Raw genomic sequence first — 22,183 nt, 5'->3', positions numbered from 1 at the left:
ATATGGTGTATCATGATAGTATTGGATTGCAAGAAATTGAGGCGTTTCTTGGGGACAAGGAGGTGGCAGAGAGGATTCAGAGACGAGTGACTAAGATGGGGACAGGTCTGTAGAATACTCCTTATGAGGTTAGGTTGCAAGTTACAAAGTTTAGTTGATAGGTGCCAAGAGGGGACATGACAAACTTTTAAGATATTAAAGGAGTTCTATGATGCAAATTTTTATGATGAAATTTCTCAATAAATGAGAAATAGAAAACTAAGGTCATCCATGGAAGTTATGTAAGAGTGTGATTAATAGGGGTGCGAGGTTTTGTGAGTGGAATGGATTACCAGAATTGCTTGTGAATTCCCTGTTGGTGAATGGATTCCAGGAGAGGTATGATAGGATCTGTATGTATAATGGTTAATTGGGGTCTCTGGACTCCATGAAGATGCCATAATAATAATAATAAATGATATATACTAGTGCTTGAAAGTTATCCAAATAAGAATGAACAGTAAAATGCTTGGTGTGATGTTTAAAGACAGGATACCCTCCCATTTCTTAATCTTATCAAATAGATTATGACAGGACATCAGATGCACTATACACCATCTTTCAAAAAGGAAAACCGAACTTTGGACAGAAAATAAAACACAGGCCAAGTATAATTATTCAAATAATTTATTTCAATCAATATACTCTTCCTCAGCTTCAATACAGTGTTTGGCACAGTCAATTAATTCGTTAAATGATTTTTTTTTTATATTGGTTTTTGGGATACTGTTGAGGGTTGTGGTTACTGCTGCATGAACATTTTCGATGGTGTCATATCGCTTTCCTTTCATCAGCAAATAAAGTCGGGGGAAGAAAAAGAAGTCACAGGGTGCTAAATCAGGTGAATATGGTGACTGATCCAACACACAAACTTGATTTTAGCTCAAAAACTGTCTCATAATGTTCGAACGATGAGATGGTGCATTATCGTGCAAAAGTGACCAGATGCCTGCATCGCAATATTCATGCCGTACGCAATGAATTTGTGCTATCAATCGCTTCAAAACTTCGAGATAAAACTCATCATTGACCGTTTGGCCAGGCGAAACAAATTCTTTTTAGATAATGCCCTTGAAATCATAGAAACAAATCAGCATTGTCTTTAATTTTGACTTCTCCAAGCGACTTTTTTTCGGATTCCCCCTCTTCTGGTATTCTCCACTCAACACTCTGGCGCTTTGTTTCGGGCTCATACTCAAAACACCACATTTCATCACCAATAATAACTATTTCAAGGAGGTATGAGTCCTTACGGGAGTTTTAATGAGGTCCTTGAGGTTTTTCAATTCGATACATTTTTTGGTCATCGGTCAACTTGTGGGGAAAAAAATCACAAATTCAATTTACGAAGGCCCAAACTCTCAGTCAAAATGTTGTCTACAGTTGATTTTGGAATCCCCAATTCATCTTCAATCAATCTCATGGACGATTTCGGGTTTTCTTTGATGAAATTACGCCCTTTTTGGATGTTAATTTTGCTCAGTCCAGTTTTTGGATGGCCCGGCTTTTTGTCGTCCTCAAGCGTCTCACAACCACTTTGAAATAACTTAAACCACTCATAAAATTGAGTGTGGGATAAGCATTCATCACCGTATGATTTTTGAAGCATTTGATGCGTTTCGGTAAAACTTTTACCATCGCAGCTCTCTCTTTGAAACTCGTTTTGCGACAGTTTGTCAAAACACACTGTCACTCTTGGCACTATAACTCGGCTTCTAACGAAACGAATGACATAAACAGTTGACACAACACTAATGAAGGTTGCCACTTTTGACAACAAAAAGATACAACAGGTGGCGCCACTAGTTTCTTCTATTTTCGAAAAGTTCCGTTTCTTTTTTGGACAGAGGGTGTACATTCAAAATAGATCGGATGAACATCCTGTCTTTTAGCTGGCCTAAATTAGCAACAGAATTGAGACCTATGAATGGCAGTAGAAAAAGGGGAAAGCTATGTAAGGAAGGACGAATTTGTTAGGAATGAAATGGATGAGAAAAACTGAAAATAGAATGAAATGGAGAAAACTATGGGAAAGAATCGTCCAGCAGTGAACTGATACAAATCACGGAAAAATTATCCCCCCCTCCTATTTTATTTTGAAACAATGTCTTGGCTATGGCTCAGAAAATTCTGATGCATTCATCTTGTATTAAAATTGATTCACTATTATTAACAGAGACCTCTAGGAAGTCAGGCACTCATTGAGGGAGGCCACATACTACACGTATCAGCTGTCCTGATTGTTCTTGAATTCATTCAGGCTATTTGCACATACAACTTCCAATGATAATCAATTCTAATCACACACACACACCACTCTATGAGAGAAAAATCTAGATCTCACTCTTGATGGAATTCATTTTCAGCTTCCAAGGATGTCATCTCATCCGTTCCTCACTCTCCATAAAAGAAAAAGAATTCCTCGAACTGAATGACCCTTTTAGAAATTTTAAGTCTCAATCATATCATTTCTCTTTCTCCTATTTGCTAGTGCCTCCAGTCTACAAATTCTCAATCTGTCTTCATAAAGGAAGTGATGGATCCATTCCATCACCTCCCGATCTCCAAGAAACTCAGGTGATAAATTCTGTGTTCAGTAATCATGACGTGGTTGAATCACACCCTTATAAAAAGAGATAACAATCTCCCTCTCTTTACTTTTTAGCATGATTTTCTACATCCAAGTAACACTTTGAGTTATTTTACTAACTTTTACAATATGTCCACTGAACTTCTACTCTCTGTCCACGTTAACCCACCAGCCCCCTAGCCTTATCAACTTCGTGCAATCCACTGTTTTTCAGTGGCAATTTGTTTGCAAACAACTGAATACTCCTCCTTAAATATTTCTCTATATCATTAATATATAAATTAAAGAGTAGTGTCCCTAATACAGAACCCTGAAGTACTCCATTAGTAACTCTCATTCGATGAAGTAGAAAAGCTTGGAATGTTCTCCAACAACTATCCACAACTAATCTACCTAAAAGAAAAAGCATAATCATCTCCCCTGAGAAAATAGCTAATCAAATCGTTAATATGTCAAGAGCACCTAGGGACCGTGAATATACCAAGAATGTTAAGAAAGAACTTAGAGCTTTAAAAATAAATGCCCCTGCTTTCTCACAATATGCCTCAATCTTCACTATAGATGAAGTAAAAGCCGTCATAAAAGATATCAAAGCAGGCAAGGCCCCCAGGCTTCGACGGTGTCCATCCTGAATTTCTGATTAATAGCAGACCAAATACTATAAAATGGCTCTGTGAATTCTTTTCTGATATATTATTGACTGGCCGACTACCTAGCCAGTTTAAGAAGTCAAAAATAGTTGCTATTCTTAAACCTGGAAAACCACCCCAGGAGGCAAAAAGTTACAGACCTATTGCTTTATTGAGTTGCACCTATAAAATGTTAGAGCGCCTTCTGTACAACAGATTGTCCACACCAATTATGCAGCATGTCCCGATTGAGCAAGCTGGTTTTAGAGAAAAACATGGTTGCTGTGATCAAGTGCTCACTTTAACATCATACATAGAAGCTGGATTTCAAAAGCAAGAAAAAACATCAGCTGTCTTCTTGGACCAAACAGCAGCCTATGATACAGTATGGCGTGAAGGTCTTATATACAAATTTCTTAGCATTGTCCCATGTAAACGGACTGCACACTTAATTTCCTCCATGCTCACTGAACGTTTCTTTCAAGTTATATTAGGAAATAAAATGTCCCAACAACGAAAACTTAATAATGGTCTTCCACAAGGGTCAGTATTGGCACCCTTACTTTATAACCTATACACATATGACTTGCCTGCTACCATTTCACGCAAGTTTTGTTATGCTGATGACACTGTAATTGCCATTCAACACAAAAACACGAGTCAGGCTGAAGACGTACTTACAAAAGATCTGAAAACTATAGGTGAATATTATAAAAAATGGAGGCTCCAGCTCAATCCAGACAAAACAGAGGTATCAAGCTTTCACCTTAATAATCATATGGCAGATGTCACTTTACATATCTTCTTTGAAGGATGTTTACTACGACACAATAAGTTTCCAAAGTACTTGGGCATTACCCTGGACCGCACGCTCTCTTACAAGCAACACCTAACAAACGTTTCTGCTAAGTTAAGAACTCGTAACAACATAATACAAAAACTAATAGGCACGACATGGGGAGCAACAGCCGATAATCTGCGGATTGCTGCCCTTGGTCTAATTTTCTCTGTTGCCGAATATTGCTCACCAGTGTGGCTAAATAGCACACATGTTAAACTTATTGATAGCCAATTAAATAATACAATGAGACTGATTTCTGGCACAATTAAATCAACGCTCACACACTGGCTTCCAGCTCTTAGTAACATTGTTCCACCGAATCTGCGCAGGACTAAGGCTCTCTTACATGAGTATAAGAAAATCTTGGAGAACACAGCCTTACCAATACATTTAGATCTCCCAGACTTAAGTGTAGGACGATTGAGATCAAGACATCCACCACTACAATTAGCCCAACTACTACTATATTCTAACTTTGGCTTGAAGCAAAAGTGGCAAGAACAGTGGGAGAGCCATACAGATGACATCACAAAATTTTCTTTCAATGAATTACAAGAAAGTTTTGATGCTTGCTCACACCTCCCATGAAAATCCTGGACTCAGCTTAATAGAATACGAACTGGTCATGGAGTATGTGCGGATGCTTTTTAAATGGGGTAAACAACCATCCCCGCATTGTGATTGTGGAGCTCAGAGACAAACTGTGAACCATATTTTGACTCAGTGTTATCTCAGAGCATATTCAGGAGACAAATTGGACTTTTTAAGTGCTACACCCGAAGCTATGAACTATCTGACCGATATGGATGTAACCTTTTAATTTTATTGGTTTTTAAAATGACTTTTGACTTTTAATTTTATATGTTATTAAAGTGTATTGTACTGCATGTTTTGATATTCATGCCATACAAATAAATAAATAAATTCGTCTAGATTCCACTCTACATATACCACATATACTTGTCAATCACATCATACCATTAGTATCATATCCATACCCATTTACTCCAACTCCATCTATAAGTTTTTCCATGCATTATTATGTGAAATGCTTGTGCAAAGTTAGCAGTATCATGGTGTAGCCATTTACCCTTATAAAACATTAGTAAATTACTAAAGCAGGAGACCAACCTTTTTCAAAACCATGCTTCCCGCCATAGAGTATTGTGCTTATCCATCCACTGTTGGATTTTAACTTTAACCAATCTTTCCAATACATTAACAACCACTCCTGAGATATTAACTGGTCTGTAATATGCTACTACAACTACCCTGGAGTCACCATTATGTAATAGAATTATCTCACCTGCTTTACATCTTTTAGAACCTCTCCAGAGCTAAGATTAAAATTAAGCAATTTCATCATAAATAATGCCAGTTCTCTTGAGCATCCATGTATGATAATACAGGCTGACATGCTATCCAGATCCACTGCTATATTTATGTTGACATGTTTCAATAAATTCCTGTTCTTCTACCTCAATTCTCACATCAGTCTCTCACATCAACAACTGCAAAATTTCCACCAGGATGACACATCCTTACAAAGTGATCACTCAGTAACTCAACTATTTCTTCTACTTTTGCGACCTTCTTACACCAGCATCCTTCTGTACTCATTCATCTTATTTGCAGCATAGCAAAGAAACCATTTTCTGTTTGGCTTAGCTAAATTTCTCTTTTAGAATATCTGATTTAGCCTTTCTTGGCATACCAGTCACCTTCTTGCCTGCATTGTACTGCTCATAAATATACTATGTTACCCCAGTATAATATACTGATCACCTAGACATATTCTTCAAGGAACTGCTCTTCATCTCTTTATATATATATATATTTTTCAAAATCTTCTTTCACCTGAAGTGTTCCCTATTTGATTTCATTAGTTATCCACTTTATGCTCCATTGTGTTATTTTTTCACTCGAGGAAAGTGCAATTTTGTGTTGTGGATGATAAATATTTTTTAACTAGTTTACATTCATGTCCATCTCTCTCATCTAATTATTCACTCCATATAACTTGTCCAAGCTGATTTCTAACAGTATTATAGTTATTTGCATTAGAATTCTACACAAATTCTTTCTCCTTGATATTTTTGAATATATTCATTCTCCAAATAAACTTTGCAAGGTCTCCTTCAACAGCAACAATGAACATTTCAGTTACAACTTATTCTCTGATGCTAAGATTCAAATTATTATTATTACATGACACCTCCAGGGAGTTGAAGGACTCATTGTGGGAGGGCACAATACTCCAAGAAATACATCTCATCCTCCCCAATACTACTTAATTTTCCAACTATGACACTACTACCATCAATGGCATCTATCATAATCATCACCAACAACAGTATTTTATTATCTGTAAATTGCATGTATTCTGAAGGCCGATTTGTCTGTATGTGGGATGAAAAACCCAAGTTTCCGGGAGAAAAAATCCTGCTACCACCATATGAGATTGGCTAACTCTCACCTTCAACTGAAAAAGCCCACATCTAAAACTCTTGATCCTCATGTGACTTCTATTACATGTCACCTGACAGTTATCACCATAAGAATTCCATGTCTGCTATCTGTTGTTTCCTCTTCCCAACTTCTACTGCTACAGTTAAAATCTATCATAATAATCCACTCACTTCGCACTCGCAAACTTATTTGTCTACACATTTCCTGTTCATCACCCTCGGTTTTCCCCATGACCTATAGCAATATCCCATTATACATTCTTTCCTGCCAACAACTACACCCTCAATGCCATCTGTGCCATTTCCTTCCAAAGTCACTACTCTTAGAGGATGCAACTCTTCACTTATCAAGAGTAACTCTCCATCCTTCCTATCCTGCCAAATTATATTATATTGCTCGGTTCCTGTCAGGCTGTTTTCTGTCAAGCCTTTTCATTGATTTCAATAATCTTTGGATAGGAAGAGTATTAATAATACTAATTCATTCCCAATATTCAAAATATTTGTGTCAAGAACATTAGAGCATTATCAGTATTCCTATACCTATTATTATAGGTATAGGAATACTGATTGTATTCATTTGGAAGATGGAGAACACCATCTGTTCTCCATCTCCCAAATGACTATTTCCACAAGAAGCCATCCCTGCTGCATTTATATAAATCTAAAGAGTTCCCTGAAATATTTATTTAGCATATGGAAATCTACGTGCAGTTATAAAGGTGCATAAGTCAAAATAAATATGTAAAACATAAGTGACAAACCGTTGTCCCTCCAGGAAGTCGTTTCTTTGACCAGCATATGCACAAAGACTGTACTCAGTAGAAATGTGGTGGATTGATTGATTCGGGTGTTGGCAGTCACAATCCAGTGAGGGAATCTTTCCTCACTTGTACGGAGAGCTTGCATATCTTCCATGTCCAGTATGAATCCTGTTCAGTGTTATAAAAGAAATCCTCCCCAGTGGGGGATTCGAACCTCCGTCTCCCATGTGATAGGAGGGGATACTAACCACTATACTACCGAGGAATTTAATAATAATAATAATAAATTCCTTGAAATGGTTTTCTTTATCATGTACTAGAGGAAAAAGAATAGTTAATTAATTTAATCAAAGTATAAATTAAATTATCTGCAAATTTTGTTCGGGTTGCTAAGATTTCAAAATTTTTAAATTAAAGATGCAAAGAAATTATATTCTTGGTTTAATCCTTTATCGAAGTGTAGGCAAACAAAGTATGCGCCTTAAGTATTTTCAGGATAGAGCAATTCGTATATAGAAGTTAATGACTTCACATCACTTGCATCAGTATCCCATAATGCAATGCATATATCCTTATGAACATATAATGCTATGCATTATGGAAAGGGTCATTAACCAGACTGGTAATTCAACCTTAACTAAGGTCTCATTAGTGGGTGCCAGACCAAGATGTAAAGTCATTAGCCTCTATATACGAGTTGCCCTGTCCTGAAAATACTTCATGTGCAAACAAAGTTTACAAAAGTATTTGCACATGCTTACATATGGATGAAGGATTAAACAAGAATATAATTCTTTGGCATCTTTAATTTATAATATAACTAAGTGGAAAAACTCCCAACAACTATCTCTAATCCAGAGTATTTTAATAATCAGGTGAGACACCTTTTGGCTACTCATAGATGGAAATATGACTTCTGCATTACTTCAACCTTGGTATCACCTCTGGGTCTGGCTCCCACTGATGAGACCTCAATAAACGTCAAAACCGATCTGGGTAGTGACACCCTTCCTATAATACACACAGCATTATGTTCATAAGGAGATGTGCTTTGCATGATTGGATACTAAAGCAAATGATGTGAAGTCATTAGCCTCTGTATACGAATTACCCTATCCCGAAAATACTTCGGGAGCAAGCTTTGTTTGCTTACGCTTGGATAAAGGATAAAACCAAGGATATAATTCCTTGGCATCTTAATTTAAAATATAACCAAGTGGAAAAACTTCCAACATCCAAAGTTCATAGAAAATAAAACATTGGGAAATGTTTTTTGTAATGATTCCTGAAATATTATCATTATTATTATCTGAGACCTGGACTCTGATAATAATATTATCTGAGATCAGAGTCAAGGACTCATCGAGGGAGGCTGTAAATTACCCAACCCAGCTATCATACCTTCCCTTAAATTCATTTACACTAGATGCACTCACTATCCCTAAGGGCAAATTATTCCACTCACTCACTGCTCTCTGAGAGAAAAACCTAGCTCTTACCCCTTTCTTGACTGAGAACAACCGTAACTTCCATGGATGCCCCCATGTTCTCTCCCAGACCTATTAGTATTTCTCCCAGAAATATTAATAGGTCGGTAGTTAGACACATCAGTTTTTGCACCACCCTTGTGCAATGGAACTATATTACATTCCTTCCATTCCTTTGGTATCATTCCTGATATAACGAAAAATTTAACAAAAAAATTTCATCATTTGAAATGCTATAACACCCATTCAAAAATTTATAGGCCTCTATCATATCACCTCTCTTTCTCCTGTTAACCTCTGCATTAAGTCTCATACCAAGAAGTAATTTCTCCAGGCTTCTGATGCCAAATGAATTCAAGTGCAGGCCATCATTCTTATACAAATCTTTTCTGCCATCAGACACACCCCACACGCCTAAAAACTCACATCCATATCTTCTACACAGCCTGCGTGTGAAATCATTTGCTATCATCGCCCTCCTTCTTAACACAGTACTATAATATCTAGGTAATAATCCTACAATTTTTAATCTCTCACATTTCTTTCTCGCTTCTTCCAACAGACCTTTCATATCTTCTCTCATACTATGTTTGTCACTACTTAAATTATTAGTAACTACCAACACTACCATTTCTTTTACATTTCCTTTTTGGATTTCAATTACGTTTGTCATATTTTTAATTTTCGCTCCCGGGGAAACTAGAAGTGGTGACTCCCTCAGCAAGTGCAAATTTTAAAATTGAGTCACCATACCATATTACCTCTTTTTTCTTAGATATTAACTGACTTACCTTGTTGTTATTAATATTTTGATTACCAAGTTCAGTATTTTCCTGCCTATTCTTGTTCTCATACTTTTTCTTACCTATCGAAGTTTAAACAAACGTTTTTCAACGTTTTCCAATTCCCTGGTGAATTTCCTAATAATTTCTTTTAACTGAGCTATTTCTAATGTCAGTGTATCCTCAGATAAATTATTATCATCACTGCAGCAGTGGTTTTGTTCAGGACAAATGCTCTCCTCAGTAGCAACTTTAGCTTTAGTCACTGCCTTGTTACGACGAGTTTTTGGCGCCATTTTTAAGAGTATAATAATTTTAAAAGTATAATAAAAATATGACAATAATTCTCTTCCTTTTAACTCTGAGGGAAAATTATATATTTGATTTTTCTGACAAATTATACACTTACCCACAGTGTTTCATGTTTAGTGGTTTGTCCATTCTCACAACAATTTTAATACGAAGATCTTGGTCAGGGACATTTTTTGGCACTACCATTTTATACCATTCAGGAGTTTTGGGACTTAATGGAGTTGGTTTTATTATTACCTAATCCAAAAAAGATAAAGATGCTGTACCAAATATCTTTTAAAAATGCATTAAGTTTTTAAATTTAAATGAGTTTAATGTCAAAACATAAAAATAATAATCATAAAATACAAAATGATTGTGCTATCCAGACACGTGTAGTAGTTTGTTGTAGGAAATTTCTACAATAAAACTAACACTGACAACTGCAAAGATGATTTAAGGTATAAAGGGGGAGATTAAGTGTCTTGGGAATATTAACTATAGAAAATGAAATCTCCTGTTACATACAATAAACTTATTATTGGTTTTCTACCATTACCTTCCAGTAATTGCATGAATAACATAATATCCTGAAGTATTACTCATTCTGATAAGCTACTTCCATAGCATAGATTTAACTCCTTCTTCCTGTTAAGAGTTCCAGAGGTGATACTCACTAGATTATTCAAACAAAGTAACAAATGTCTTCAAAGCATGGAACAATCACACTATTCTACAATCATGGTGTGGTTTTACAGATAATGAAATGCATAGCTATAGTTAACTTTTTTTTCCTTTTTTTTTTTAATAAATGAAAATATTCCTTAATCTCAGAATTTTTCCTAGCTTGATCTGAAATCAATACAGTAGTGTTACATTTTTTACACATCTGGGTCTTTTTCGAAAGTGTACTTATCTTTACATAAATCATCCAACAACAAATCTAGGTAAAAACCATGGTTATTACATAGTGTTACATGAAATATTATCATTTATGTATTTAGTCATTAAGCAATATGAGAATAATATACACGGAGGTACACATTGTAGAAGCAGAAATAAAGCCTGTTTTTTAACACTATATAACATCATATCGATTTCATCAGTACACACAAAATAAATAATGCTTTCTCTCTCATGATTTCATCACCAAATGCTGTAGTCTGATACTACCAAACAGGATTCTGAAGAACAAATAATGGCAGTATAACCATATCCTCAGGAACAGAGGATATGGTTATACTGCCATTGTGGAACTGTCCAATATGGAACAGAGAAATGCAGATCAAATAAAGAGGATAACAATCAACAAGACAAAAATTTATTTCATATTTTACATCACTGCAAATAAATACCAAAGTGCAAATACAATCATTGCATCACATTACATTTAAAATTATGCCAAAAGTATAAACAAAAACATCATATATATATATATATATATTATTATTATTATCTCAAACCCCATAAAGTCAAAGACTCATCTAGGAGGTCCATTTGTCATAAACACAGCTCATTATACTGCACCTTAAACACACTCAAATTCTCTCCAGACAACACATTCTCAGGCAAGGCATTCCAATCATTCACAACTCTGCATGCAAGAAACTTGCTTCTCACTTTCCTGCTCACACCCTCCTTATACAGTTTCCATGGGTGACTGCTGGTTTTCCTCTGATCCCCTATCATTTTCTGTTCTCTATCATATTACCTCTCATCCTCCTATCCACTACACTCTGTAAATTGTATCTTCTCAGCCTTTCCTCATATGTGACATTCCAGAGATCAGAAACTACTCATTCGGTCGCTTCTGGGCCCCTTTCCAACATCTCTTCATCCTTTTGAAAACTAGGTGCCCCAATCTGTGCACAGTAGTCCATGTGAGGCCTAATCAAAGCCCCTATACAATGGAACAAGAATCTTCTTACTTCTACTAGTCAGTGTCCTCCACATCATTCACAGAATTCTTTGTATTGTCCTCATAATTTTGGCAATGTGTCCCATAAATTTTTCAGATCCTTATCTACTATCACCCCAAGATCTCTTATTTCCTCCATCTCCAACGATATATCCCCACGAAACATAAATTCTACATTCCAACTTAGTTTGCCAAATTTTAAAACCTTACATTTTGCAACATTGAACTCGCATCCCAATTGCTATGTCCGCTCACTCAATTTATTGAAGTCTGATTGTAAGGTGATAACATCTTCACTAGTCTTCATAGTTTGTCCCAACTTTGCACCATCTGCAAACAACTGAATATCCTCATCCAAACATTCACCAATATCATTAACATACAGGTTGAACAGTAATGACCCTAAAACAGATCCCTGAAGCACACCACTAATGACTTTCTTCTTCCTGGATATTATCCCCCCCCATACACAACTTGCTGAAACCTATCAGATAGCCAGACTCCAATCCAATGCACTAATTTAATATCCAACCCCATTCACTCTAGTTTGACTACCAACTTATCATGCAGTAATCTATCAAAAGCCTTTGCAAAATCTAAGTATACTACTGTGTATACCTCTCCACTATCCAAGGAAGCAGTCACCTTATTGTAATAAGTAAGTAGATTAATAAAACATGACCTCCTTAAGCAAATCCATGTTGTCCATCAAAGATAATACCACTGTTGTCAACCCAATTCTGGTTCCTAGTTCTCAGCAGCTTCTCCAATAATTTTACCACCACAGCTGACACACAGCTTGGCCTATAATTTGATGCTAGAATTCTATCAACTCCATTATGAAGCTGAACAATCTTGTCCTCTGTCCACTCCTTTGGAACTCCACCCACTACAAGCCTCATATTAAAAAAAATATGTTAAAGAAGATGTCAACTCCCTGGCACATTCCTTCAGAATACGTGGTGATATATTATGAAGTCTCACAGCCTTATCAACTTCAACTTTGCTCAATTCCCCATACACCTCTTGCTCATCAAATGTTCTCAATCTCTCAATGATGTCACATTCACAAAAATGAAAAATCTTTATGAACTGCCAATTAAGAATCTCCACTACATCTTCCACAGCAGTTGTTTTTATACCGTATTGGCAATGTGTCAAATTATTTTTATTTTTCAACATAATCTTCCTTAAGACTAATACATTTATTCCAGCGATGCTCCAGCGCAATTATCCCGTCCCTGTAGTTGTTCTCGGTAATCTGCAAAATACCCCTCTACACCTGCAATCACCTCTTGATTCAAAGAAAAACACTGACCAGCGATGAAGAGTTTAAGTTTTGGGAAGAGATAGGAATCAGAGGGAGCCAAATCTGGGGAATAGAGTGGATGTTCTAACAATTCATAGTGCAGATCCCTTAATTTTCACTGTTGCCAAAACACCTTTGTGGGCAGGTGCATTGTCTTGATAAAAGATTACTTTTTTCTTCTGCAAACCGGGTCTTTTCTCACGAATTTTTTTGTCTAGTCTAGTTAAAAGATCTGAATAATATTCCCCAGTTATTGTTTAGCCCTTTCAAAATAATTAATAAACAAAATACCTTTAGCATCCCAAAACACCAATGCGATTACCTTTCCTGCTGATAGAACCGACATTATCTTCTTTGGCGCTGAATAACTGGCTTCTGTCTACTGTTTTGACTGCTGATTTTTGACTTAGATTCTGGTGTATAATGTTGAATCCAAGTCTCATCCATAGTAATAAACCGATGCACAAAATCAGTTTTATTCTTGTTAAAACACTCCAGCACTGTTCAGAGATTTTCATGCGAGTGCTTTTTTGATCTGCCATGAGCAAGTGCAGCAACCATCTAGCACAAAGCTTTTTCATTTGCAATTCTTCGTGCAAAATATATCCTACACATTCTTTTGAAATGGCTATAGTCTCATAAATTTCACACACTTTGACACGCAAGTTATCCAATACAAAATAATGAACTTGATTAATGGTTTCTGGTGTTGTTACACTTTTTGGACATCCTTCACATGGATCATTTTCAATGCTGGTACAACCCTATTTAAACTCAGCAGCACATTTCTTAATAGTTGAAAACGAAGGAAAAGAGTGTCCACAAACTTTTATGAACTTCGAATGAATTTCTTTTGGCATTAAACCTTCTTAAAACAAACTATTTGATAGAATGATTTGAAATTTCACATGGATGTTTATAACAAACATACCAACTTAGGAAAAAAAAAAAAATCTTGCCAATAGTGTTGCTATCTATGGTTGAGGCCGAGAACTTTTCAGACCACCCGCGTACTTCACTTTTGCTACCAACAATACCAACCAAGTCACCCTCCTTGCCTGGTCTTTGTAATCCTCATGGAATTGGTTATTACCACTTCTCTAATGCTGCCTAATGCCTTTTTTCTCTGAATCGCATGCTTAATCGCTTCATTCATCCATTTCACACCTACCTTATTTAACCTTCTGATCCTTGGAATACATTTAGACTTTGCTTCTACGAGACAGTTCTGGAATATCCCCAAAGCTGCACTGATCTCTTTTCCAGGTACCTTCTCATTCCATACTACACCTGCAAGCTATCCTTGATCTCCTCATAATCACCAGCCTTGTAGTTCCACATATACCCTTTTCTCACAGAGGTCCTCACACTGCTGGCAACCACCCAGATAATCACTTCATGGTCACTCTTACCAACTACAGGGTGATTGGACATCTCATTTATAATTCCTTCCTCTGATGAGATGATCAAATCCAAGACCCACAACCCTCATGTGCCCTCTGTTACATACAATTTAAGGCAGTTGTCCCTCAAAAACTCAAGTAACTCATTTTCTTTACCAGTTGCTATCTCATCATCCCAGTCTATACTGCCATAGTTAAAATCGACCATAATAATCATCCTTTTCTTATTTGCTTTGCTAATTTGATTATACATTTCATATTGTTTATTAATTTAACGGTATAATAGAACACAGAAACTAAGTAAATAATTGATTTATTAACTTGATGCTGATATTTCGCTGGTATTATAACCAGCATCTTCAGAGCACAAAAACACTGTTTGTCACAATACGCGAGACTAAAACAACATGGTGTACATTAACAAAATTGTAGCAGCAACACAAAGACTAGAGTCCTGATTTTGGCGCCCTCTATCTGAAAAAAAAAAAAAAAAAAAAAAAAAAAAAAAAAAAAAAAAAACGCTATCATATATTGCTAGAGTCCTAGAAAAGTGCTAGTTTTTCCTTAATATGATTGTCTCCCAGATCTTCGGCAAGTTAATACAGCCATATTTGTTGAGATTTGGAGTGTGTTTTAGGGCTTCTGTCGCCTCTAAGAACAATCTCTCTGATTTATATGGGTTTCTGTGTAGTACTTTTGTGTTTTTCCAGTTGATCCTGTGTGCAGGGGCATCCAGAGCATGGTCTGCTAGGCCTGACTTCCCATAATGATATTTCCGGACGTATCGTTTATGTTCGCTGATGCGGATATTCACAGTTCTTCCTGTTTGACCGTAGTAGGCTTGATTGCATGAGCAGGGTACTTGGTAGACTCCTGGATGTGATAAAGGAGGAATGCTGTCCTTGGGTGAGCGGATGAGGGTGGCTAATTTGCTACATGGTCTGAATGTAGTGCGTAGTTTATGTTTAATGAGAATTCTTGAGAAGCAAGTTCCAAAAGCCGAAATAATGGCGTCCATCGAACGAGGAATTTACGACCTGCCTCCAACAATAGCTAACAACATACGTTTAGATGTGGCCAACATCCTAATCAAGTCCAAGCCTCCAAAAAGTAATATCCCACATAAGGAATTCATTGCTATAAAAGAGCTACACAACAACAGCCAGATTAAAATAACAAAAGCAGACAAAGGAAATGCAACCGTGGTGATGGACACAACTGAATATGAAAACAAAATGCACACACTATTACAAGATCAGTCAACATACAAAATTATAGATCGCAATCCCACCAACACACAAAAGAATAAGGCACGAAAATTATTAAAAAAAGTCACTTCCTGGCCCAAAGATACAGTTAACAAACTCAAACCCTTCCATGTTAGAACACCGAGGATCTATGGATCACCAAAAATTCACAAACCAGGCACACCCCTACGCCCAATTGTGGACAGTATAAATAGTCCCACATACAAACTGGCTAGACATTTAGCAAAGCTACTAGCCACTCTCACTAACAATTCTCCCTCCTTTATCAAAAATTCAGCACACCTAAAAAGCATCTTACAACACCTCACCCTAAAAAGCTCAGACTTAATAGTAAGCCTTTGACATCACTTCACTAATAGAAAGTACCACTAATAGAAACCCTCAATCTACTGAAGTCACACTTCCCCCCTGATATATTTGAACTATTCAAATTCACAATACATGCAGGATATTTCACATGGAAAGGGAAAATATACAAACAAATTGATGGGACATCCATGGGCTCCCCCCTTTCCCCCCCCCCAGCCAACTTTTACATAGAACACCTGGAAAAACAAGCAATCAATACAGCCACTCTCAAACCAACACTTTGGCTACGCTATGTTGATGATGTGCTTGCCATTTGGCCACATGGCCCTGAGACATTAAAAACATTCTTAGCACATTTAAATAGCCAACACCCAAAAATCCACTTTACTGTGGAACCGGAAGCCAACAACTGTCTGCCCTTCCTGGATACACTCATCACACGTCTCCCAGATGGTTCCTTATCATTTTCAGTTTTCAGAAAACCCACACATACAGGCAGATACTTACACAAACAATCACACCATCATCCTTCTCAACAATATGGCATATTAAAAATGCTAACCCATAGAGCGAGAGCAATCTGTTCAAATGACAAGGCTCTTACTGCTGAACTGACTCACTTACGCCACACCTTCTTGGCCAACGGCTACAATCCACAAAAAATAAACAAAATACTAAACACTCCTAAGAAACCCCTCCCACCATCCACCACAGAGAACTACAACAAAACAGTCACCATCCCTTACATTAAAGGCACATCCGAAAAGATCTCAAGAATTCTCATTAAACATAAACTACGCACTACATTCAGACCATGTAGCAAATTAGCCACCCTCATCCGCTCACCCAAGGACAGCATTCCTCCTTTATCACATCCAGGAGTCTACCAAGTACCCTGCTCATGCAATCAAGCCTACTACGGTCAAACAGGAAGAACTGTGAATATCCGCATCAGCGAACATAAAAGATGCGTCCGGAATTATCATTATGGGAAGTCGGGCCTAGCAGACCATGCTCTGGATACCCCTGCACACAGGATCAACTGGAACAACAAAAAAGTACTACACAGAAACCCATATAAATCAGAGAGATTGTTCTTAGAGGCGACAGAAGCCCTAAAACACACTCCAAATCTCAACAAATATGGCTGTATTAACTTGCCGAAGATCTGGGAGACAGTCATATTAAGGAAAAACTAGCACTTTTCTAGGACTCTAGCAATATATGATAGCGTTTTTTTTTTGTTTTTTTTTTCAGATAGAGGGCGCCAAAATCAGGACTCTAGTCTTTGTGTTGCTGCTACAATTTTGTTAATGTACACCATGTTGTTTTAGTCTCGCGTATTGTGACAAACAGTGTTTTTGTGCTCTGAAGATGCTGGTTATAATACCAGCGAGATATCAGCATCAAGTTAATAAATCAATTATTTACTTAGTTTCTGTGTTCTATTATACCGTTAAATTAATAAACAACATGTTCGACGAACACATAAGTCTGTCCACACGTTTATACATTTCATAGTCATTACCATCCACATTACCAGGTCTATAACAACATCCAACTGAGTATTTCATTCTATTCACCTCTATCTCACACCATACTGCCTCAAATCACTGGCACTATTTCCTTCTTGCATCTCTACTTTGTATGGATATAACTCTTTCTCTATCATCAATGCAACTATTTACGCTTTCTATCCTCAAGAAAACATCATACCCTTCCAACTGTATTCTGTGAGGATGTTGTCCTCATTCAACCATGTCTCACTTATTCTGACAATTTTTAGGTGAATAGACTCAATTAATGCAACCATTTCATTTGCCTTGTTCCTTACACTTCTAGAATTTGTATACAAACACAGCAACTTATTCCTGGATCTATAATTAGTTCCACTGATATCAATCCACTGATATTTGATCACGAAAGAAACAAAGATATTATGAAAGAATTAAACCAAGAACCAGTAATAGAAAAAATTAAAAAATATAAACATAAATGGATGGAACACGTTCAAAGAATGAAAACAGAAAGATTATCAAAACAAGCCTTAAAGTACAAGCCATTAGGAAAAAGAAAACCAGGACGTCCTCTTAAATGATTCAATGATGACTTCTAAGACCGGAACAGGCCATGCTAGGCCTAAATCCTTGATACGTATGATGATGATGACTGATATCAATTATTTGATGCGACTTCTCCATGCTTAACTCAAGCCATTTCTTTTTCTGATTATTCATCTTCTTCAAATCCAACTTTTTGTCTACAAATATACATTCACATCTTCTTGATTCATCTACCTTTCTCACGCTGTGTTACTCTTTCCACCCTGAGCCTCGCCATTTCCCTGTCTGTCTTGCACACCTGTTCTCTCATTCTCTATACTCATGCTGCTCACTTCTTCATTCATAACCACCTCTTCAATCTCTCCTGTCTTACTCTCCCATTCTTCCACATTGCTTCCCACTTGATCAGATTCATTCTCTGTACTCACTTCTCTACCTATTAGCAGCAGTCTCTCCAAGTGACACACACCAACACACTCAAATGCAATCCATCACTCCTATACAGTTCACTTCGTCTTTCAAACTCATTCCACATATCAACAAACTGCACTCCTTTCTCCTCACACATTTCAGTTAACATATCATTCATAATCCTTGTTCTCCAACTCTTCTCACCACTGTCATATATGGACAACACGTTTACTACCTTTCCTATCATACTATTCTCTTTTATCCATCTCAACTACCTCCTGATAGCCAATCCGACATGTTCTTTGTTCACAGCCAAGTCATTTGTACCTATTACAACTACCGACGCTTTTGTTCGCTTACTTCTCAATATCTTAGGCCTCAATCACTCAACTCATTCTATCTGCAGTAAAATATACTTCGTGCATCCTCTCACCTTTAATAATTGAATCACCATACAAACCATTCGTGGATCTTTCGTTACCTCTTTTATGCCAACATTATTTGTTTTCATCATTTTCACTCTTCCATACATATCTAGAATTCTCTTAACTTTATTCTGCATCCATTTCATCTCGGGGCCTCAATCTTAACCAACTCAAGTATTGAACCTTGTATCACACTTGTCTTTTCTATCAGATGAACACTTATCCTCCTCGCAGCATTATGGCTACTAACACTCTTTCAGTTATCAGCATATCAGCTCTTATCAAGTCCTCATTCAGCTCACACTTTGCACATACCCTCCTTCCATCCACCTTAAATATCCACACACACACACACACACACATTAGAGGTATTAGACATAACTATATACATGGTTGGAGTGAAGAATGTGAATTACTTTATAATGAATATCAGATAAACAATGACCCCAAAACAGCAGACAAACTCCTATAAAACTTGGATATATCCTGAAGGAAAAAATGGGTAAATACAGTTGAAGGTATAGACTTTACTCATTCCAGCAGCAAAGCTTGGAGCCTTCTTAGGAAACTAGGTGGTAGTGCTCCTTTGATTAAAGAACAACCAAGAATCACCCCAGATCAAATAGATATACATACTGTTAATATATCACGTATCCCAAACAATAAAAAGCATACAAGATATATAAAGAGAAAATTAAAAGAATTTAGCAAGTCTTCACCTATAACTTCAAATTTTGCACACCCTTTTATGCAGCAAGAAGTTGAAGCAGCCTTAAAGCCTGGTAAGGCTCCTGGTTTTGATAACATTCATCCAGAATTTTTGATTATCTGGGAAGAAATGCAAGATTATGGTTAACAAAGTTCTATACTGACATTCTTACAAATGGTAAACTTACCACTATTTTTAAAAAAGCAAAAATATTTTCAATTTTAAAGCCTGGTAAGCCTAATCATAAACCGGAAAGTTACCGACCTATTACTCTCCTCAGTTGTTGTTATAAACTCTTTGAAAGACTTATTTATAATAGAATAAGCTCCACAATTTTTAAAAATGTCCCAATAGAACAAGCTGGCTTCAGACCAAATTGTGGGTGTTGTGACCAGGTTCTCTCTTTGGTAACTCACATAGAAGCAAGTTTTCAAAAAGATTTAAAAACGTCAGCAGCATTTATTGATTTGTCAACAGCCTTCGACACCGTTTGGAGACAAGGCCTTCTATATAAATTATATAAAATTATCCCATGTAAAACAATAATCCATATTATTAACAATATGCTAAGAGATAGAAGATATATAGTGACTATAGGTAATAAAACTAGCAGCAAAAGGAAGTTAAATAAAGGACTGCCACAGGGATCTGTTTTATCTCTGTTATTATTCAATCTGTATATATCTGATCTTCCCGTCACTATGTCAAGGAAATTTTATGCCGACGATATAGCAATAACTCATCATCATCATCATGCGTATCAAGGATTTAGGCCTAGCATGGCCTGTTCCAGCCTCAGAAGTCATCATTGAATCGTTTAAGATATAGCAATAACTACACAGCATAAATGCATAAGTCGCACAGAAGAAATTCTAAAAGCTGACTTAACTATTCTGGATGAATATTTTAAAAGATGGAGACTGTTTAAATAGGAGCAAAACGGTAATATCTTGTTTTCATCTAAATAATAACTTGGCAAATGTGAAACTAAAAATTGAATTGAACAACACTATACTTCCATATAATACATTCCCTAAGTACTTGGGAGTCCCACTTGACCATTCTCTCACTTTCCAGCAACATCTTTCAAACTTGGCATATAAACTAAGGACATGTAATAATATCCTACAGAGACTCAGTGGCACTACCTGGGGTTCTAGAGCCTCTACTCTTCGGACAACAGCCCTTGCTTTGGTATTCTCAAGTGCTGAATATTGTGCTACTGTGTGGCTAAATAGCCCTCACACAAGGATTATCAATTCTCAATTACCTTAATTAATTACCTTAAGATTAATTACAGGCTCTATTAGATTGACCCCAACATATTGGTTACCTCTTTTCGCGGGCATTATTCCTACAGAACTACATAGATTGAATTCTTTAGTCCGTGAATTCCAAAAAATTGCTGGTAATCCGAACCTACAGCAGGATCTCCCAACTCTTAACGTCAATAGATTGAAATCTCGCCATCCATCACTACGAGCAGCAGAAGAACTAGTGCTAAATAATTTTAATCCTTTATCAAAGTGGGAAGAAACATGGAAGGAAAATATGAAAGAACATTTGCATAACATCTTCAAAGGTGATCAAATCATCACAGGATCAGATCTACCTCGCAAAACATGGATGGTACTAAATAGAATTCGGACAAATCATGGCCTATGTGAAGATACTCTCTATAAATGGAACAGACAAACATATCCAGAATGTGACTGTGGTGCTCCACGACAGACTATGCAACATATTGCAACAGAATGCCTCTTCCGTGCTTATCAGAATGACTGGAATGACTTTTTACAAGCAGCTCCTGAAGCTGTGACCTGGATTACGAACTTAGATCTGAATTTATAACGATTTCTTTTCCTTATTATAACATATTAAGACTTTTACTTTTAACCCTTATTTCAATTTTCCAACTTCTTGGATTAGATCTGTGTTTTCCTTCAAAGTTTTAACTTAAAATATTTTAAATTCTTCAATTCTGTTAATATAAAATGACATCATGATTCTCTTTCTTAACATCATGTTTTTGCCATGAGCTATGTATGTATGTGTATCCACACACACATAAATGAAGAGCATAAGTACAAAACAATTACAGAAATAAATATGTAGAGCATAATAGTGCAGTGCACAAAGATACTGTCAAGAGCAATACATAAGGGATAAAGAATATATACATATATAAAAGGAGAATAACAAGAATGAAAATCACTAATTAATAGAATACAGATAATATGGAAGGAAAGTGTACACAGTGAAACACATGCAAATAATTCATAATTTCTTAAAGAAAAAATATTGAAAATGTATACAATGTTATATTTTGAGTATGTAGGGGTAATATCTATTATTCATATATGTATATAAAGGATTAGGTTTTGTTGATTATTCATATTAATGCTGCACAGTATACACATCAACAAGAAATGAAAATCCACCCTCTGAAGATCAGTCACTCCACACACACACACACA

At 36.4% G+C, this 22,183-nt stretch overlaps 1 protein-coding gene across 3 annotated transcripts in view; it reads right to left on the bottom strand.

The window, feature by feature from the left end:
• The window catches only part of Cadps (calcium-dependent secretion activator 1), a 1,213,340-nt gene that overhangs the window by 928,557 nt on the left and 262,600 nt on the right, over positions 1–22,183 (bottom strand). For all 3 annotated transcript variants that reach the window (XM_090396519.1, XM_090396528.1, XM_090396537.1), the window contains one exon: positions 10,010–10,149. In XM_090396519.1, coding sequence (XP_090252645.1) covers positions 10,010–10,149 — 140 coding nt within the window. The remainder of the gene's footprint in view (positions 1–10,009; positions 10,150–22,183) is intronic.

This window comes from Typopeltis vanoorti, chromosome 1 (assembly GCF_054136105.1).
Source record: "Typopeltis vanoorti isolate ZY-2024b chromosome 1, IOZ_Tvanoo_1.0, whole genome shotgun sequence".
Classification (NCBI taxonomy): Eukaryota; Metazoa; Arthropoda; class Arachnida; order Uropygi; family Thelyphonidae; genus Typopeltis; species Typopeltis vanoorti.
The sequence above is the reverse complement of the archived record's forward strand: the minus strand, read 5'-3'. Positions and strand labels throughout refer to the sequence as shown.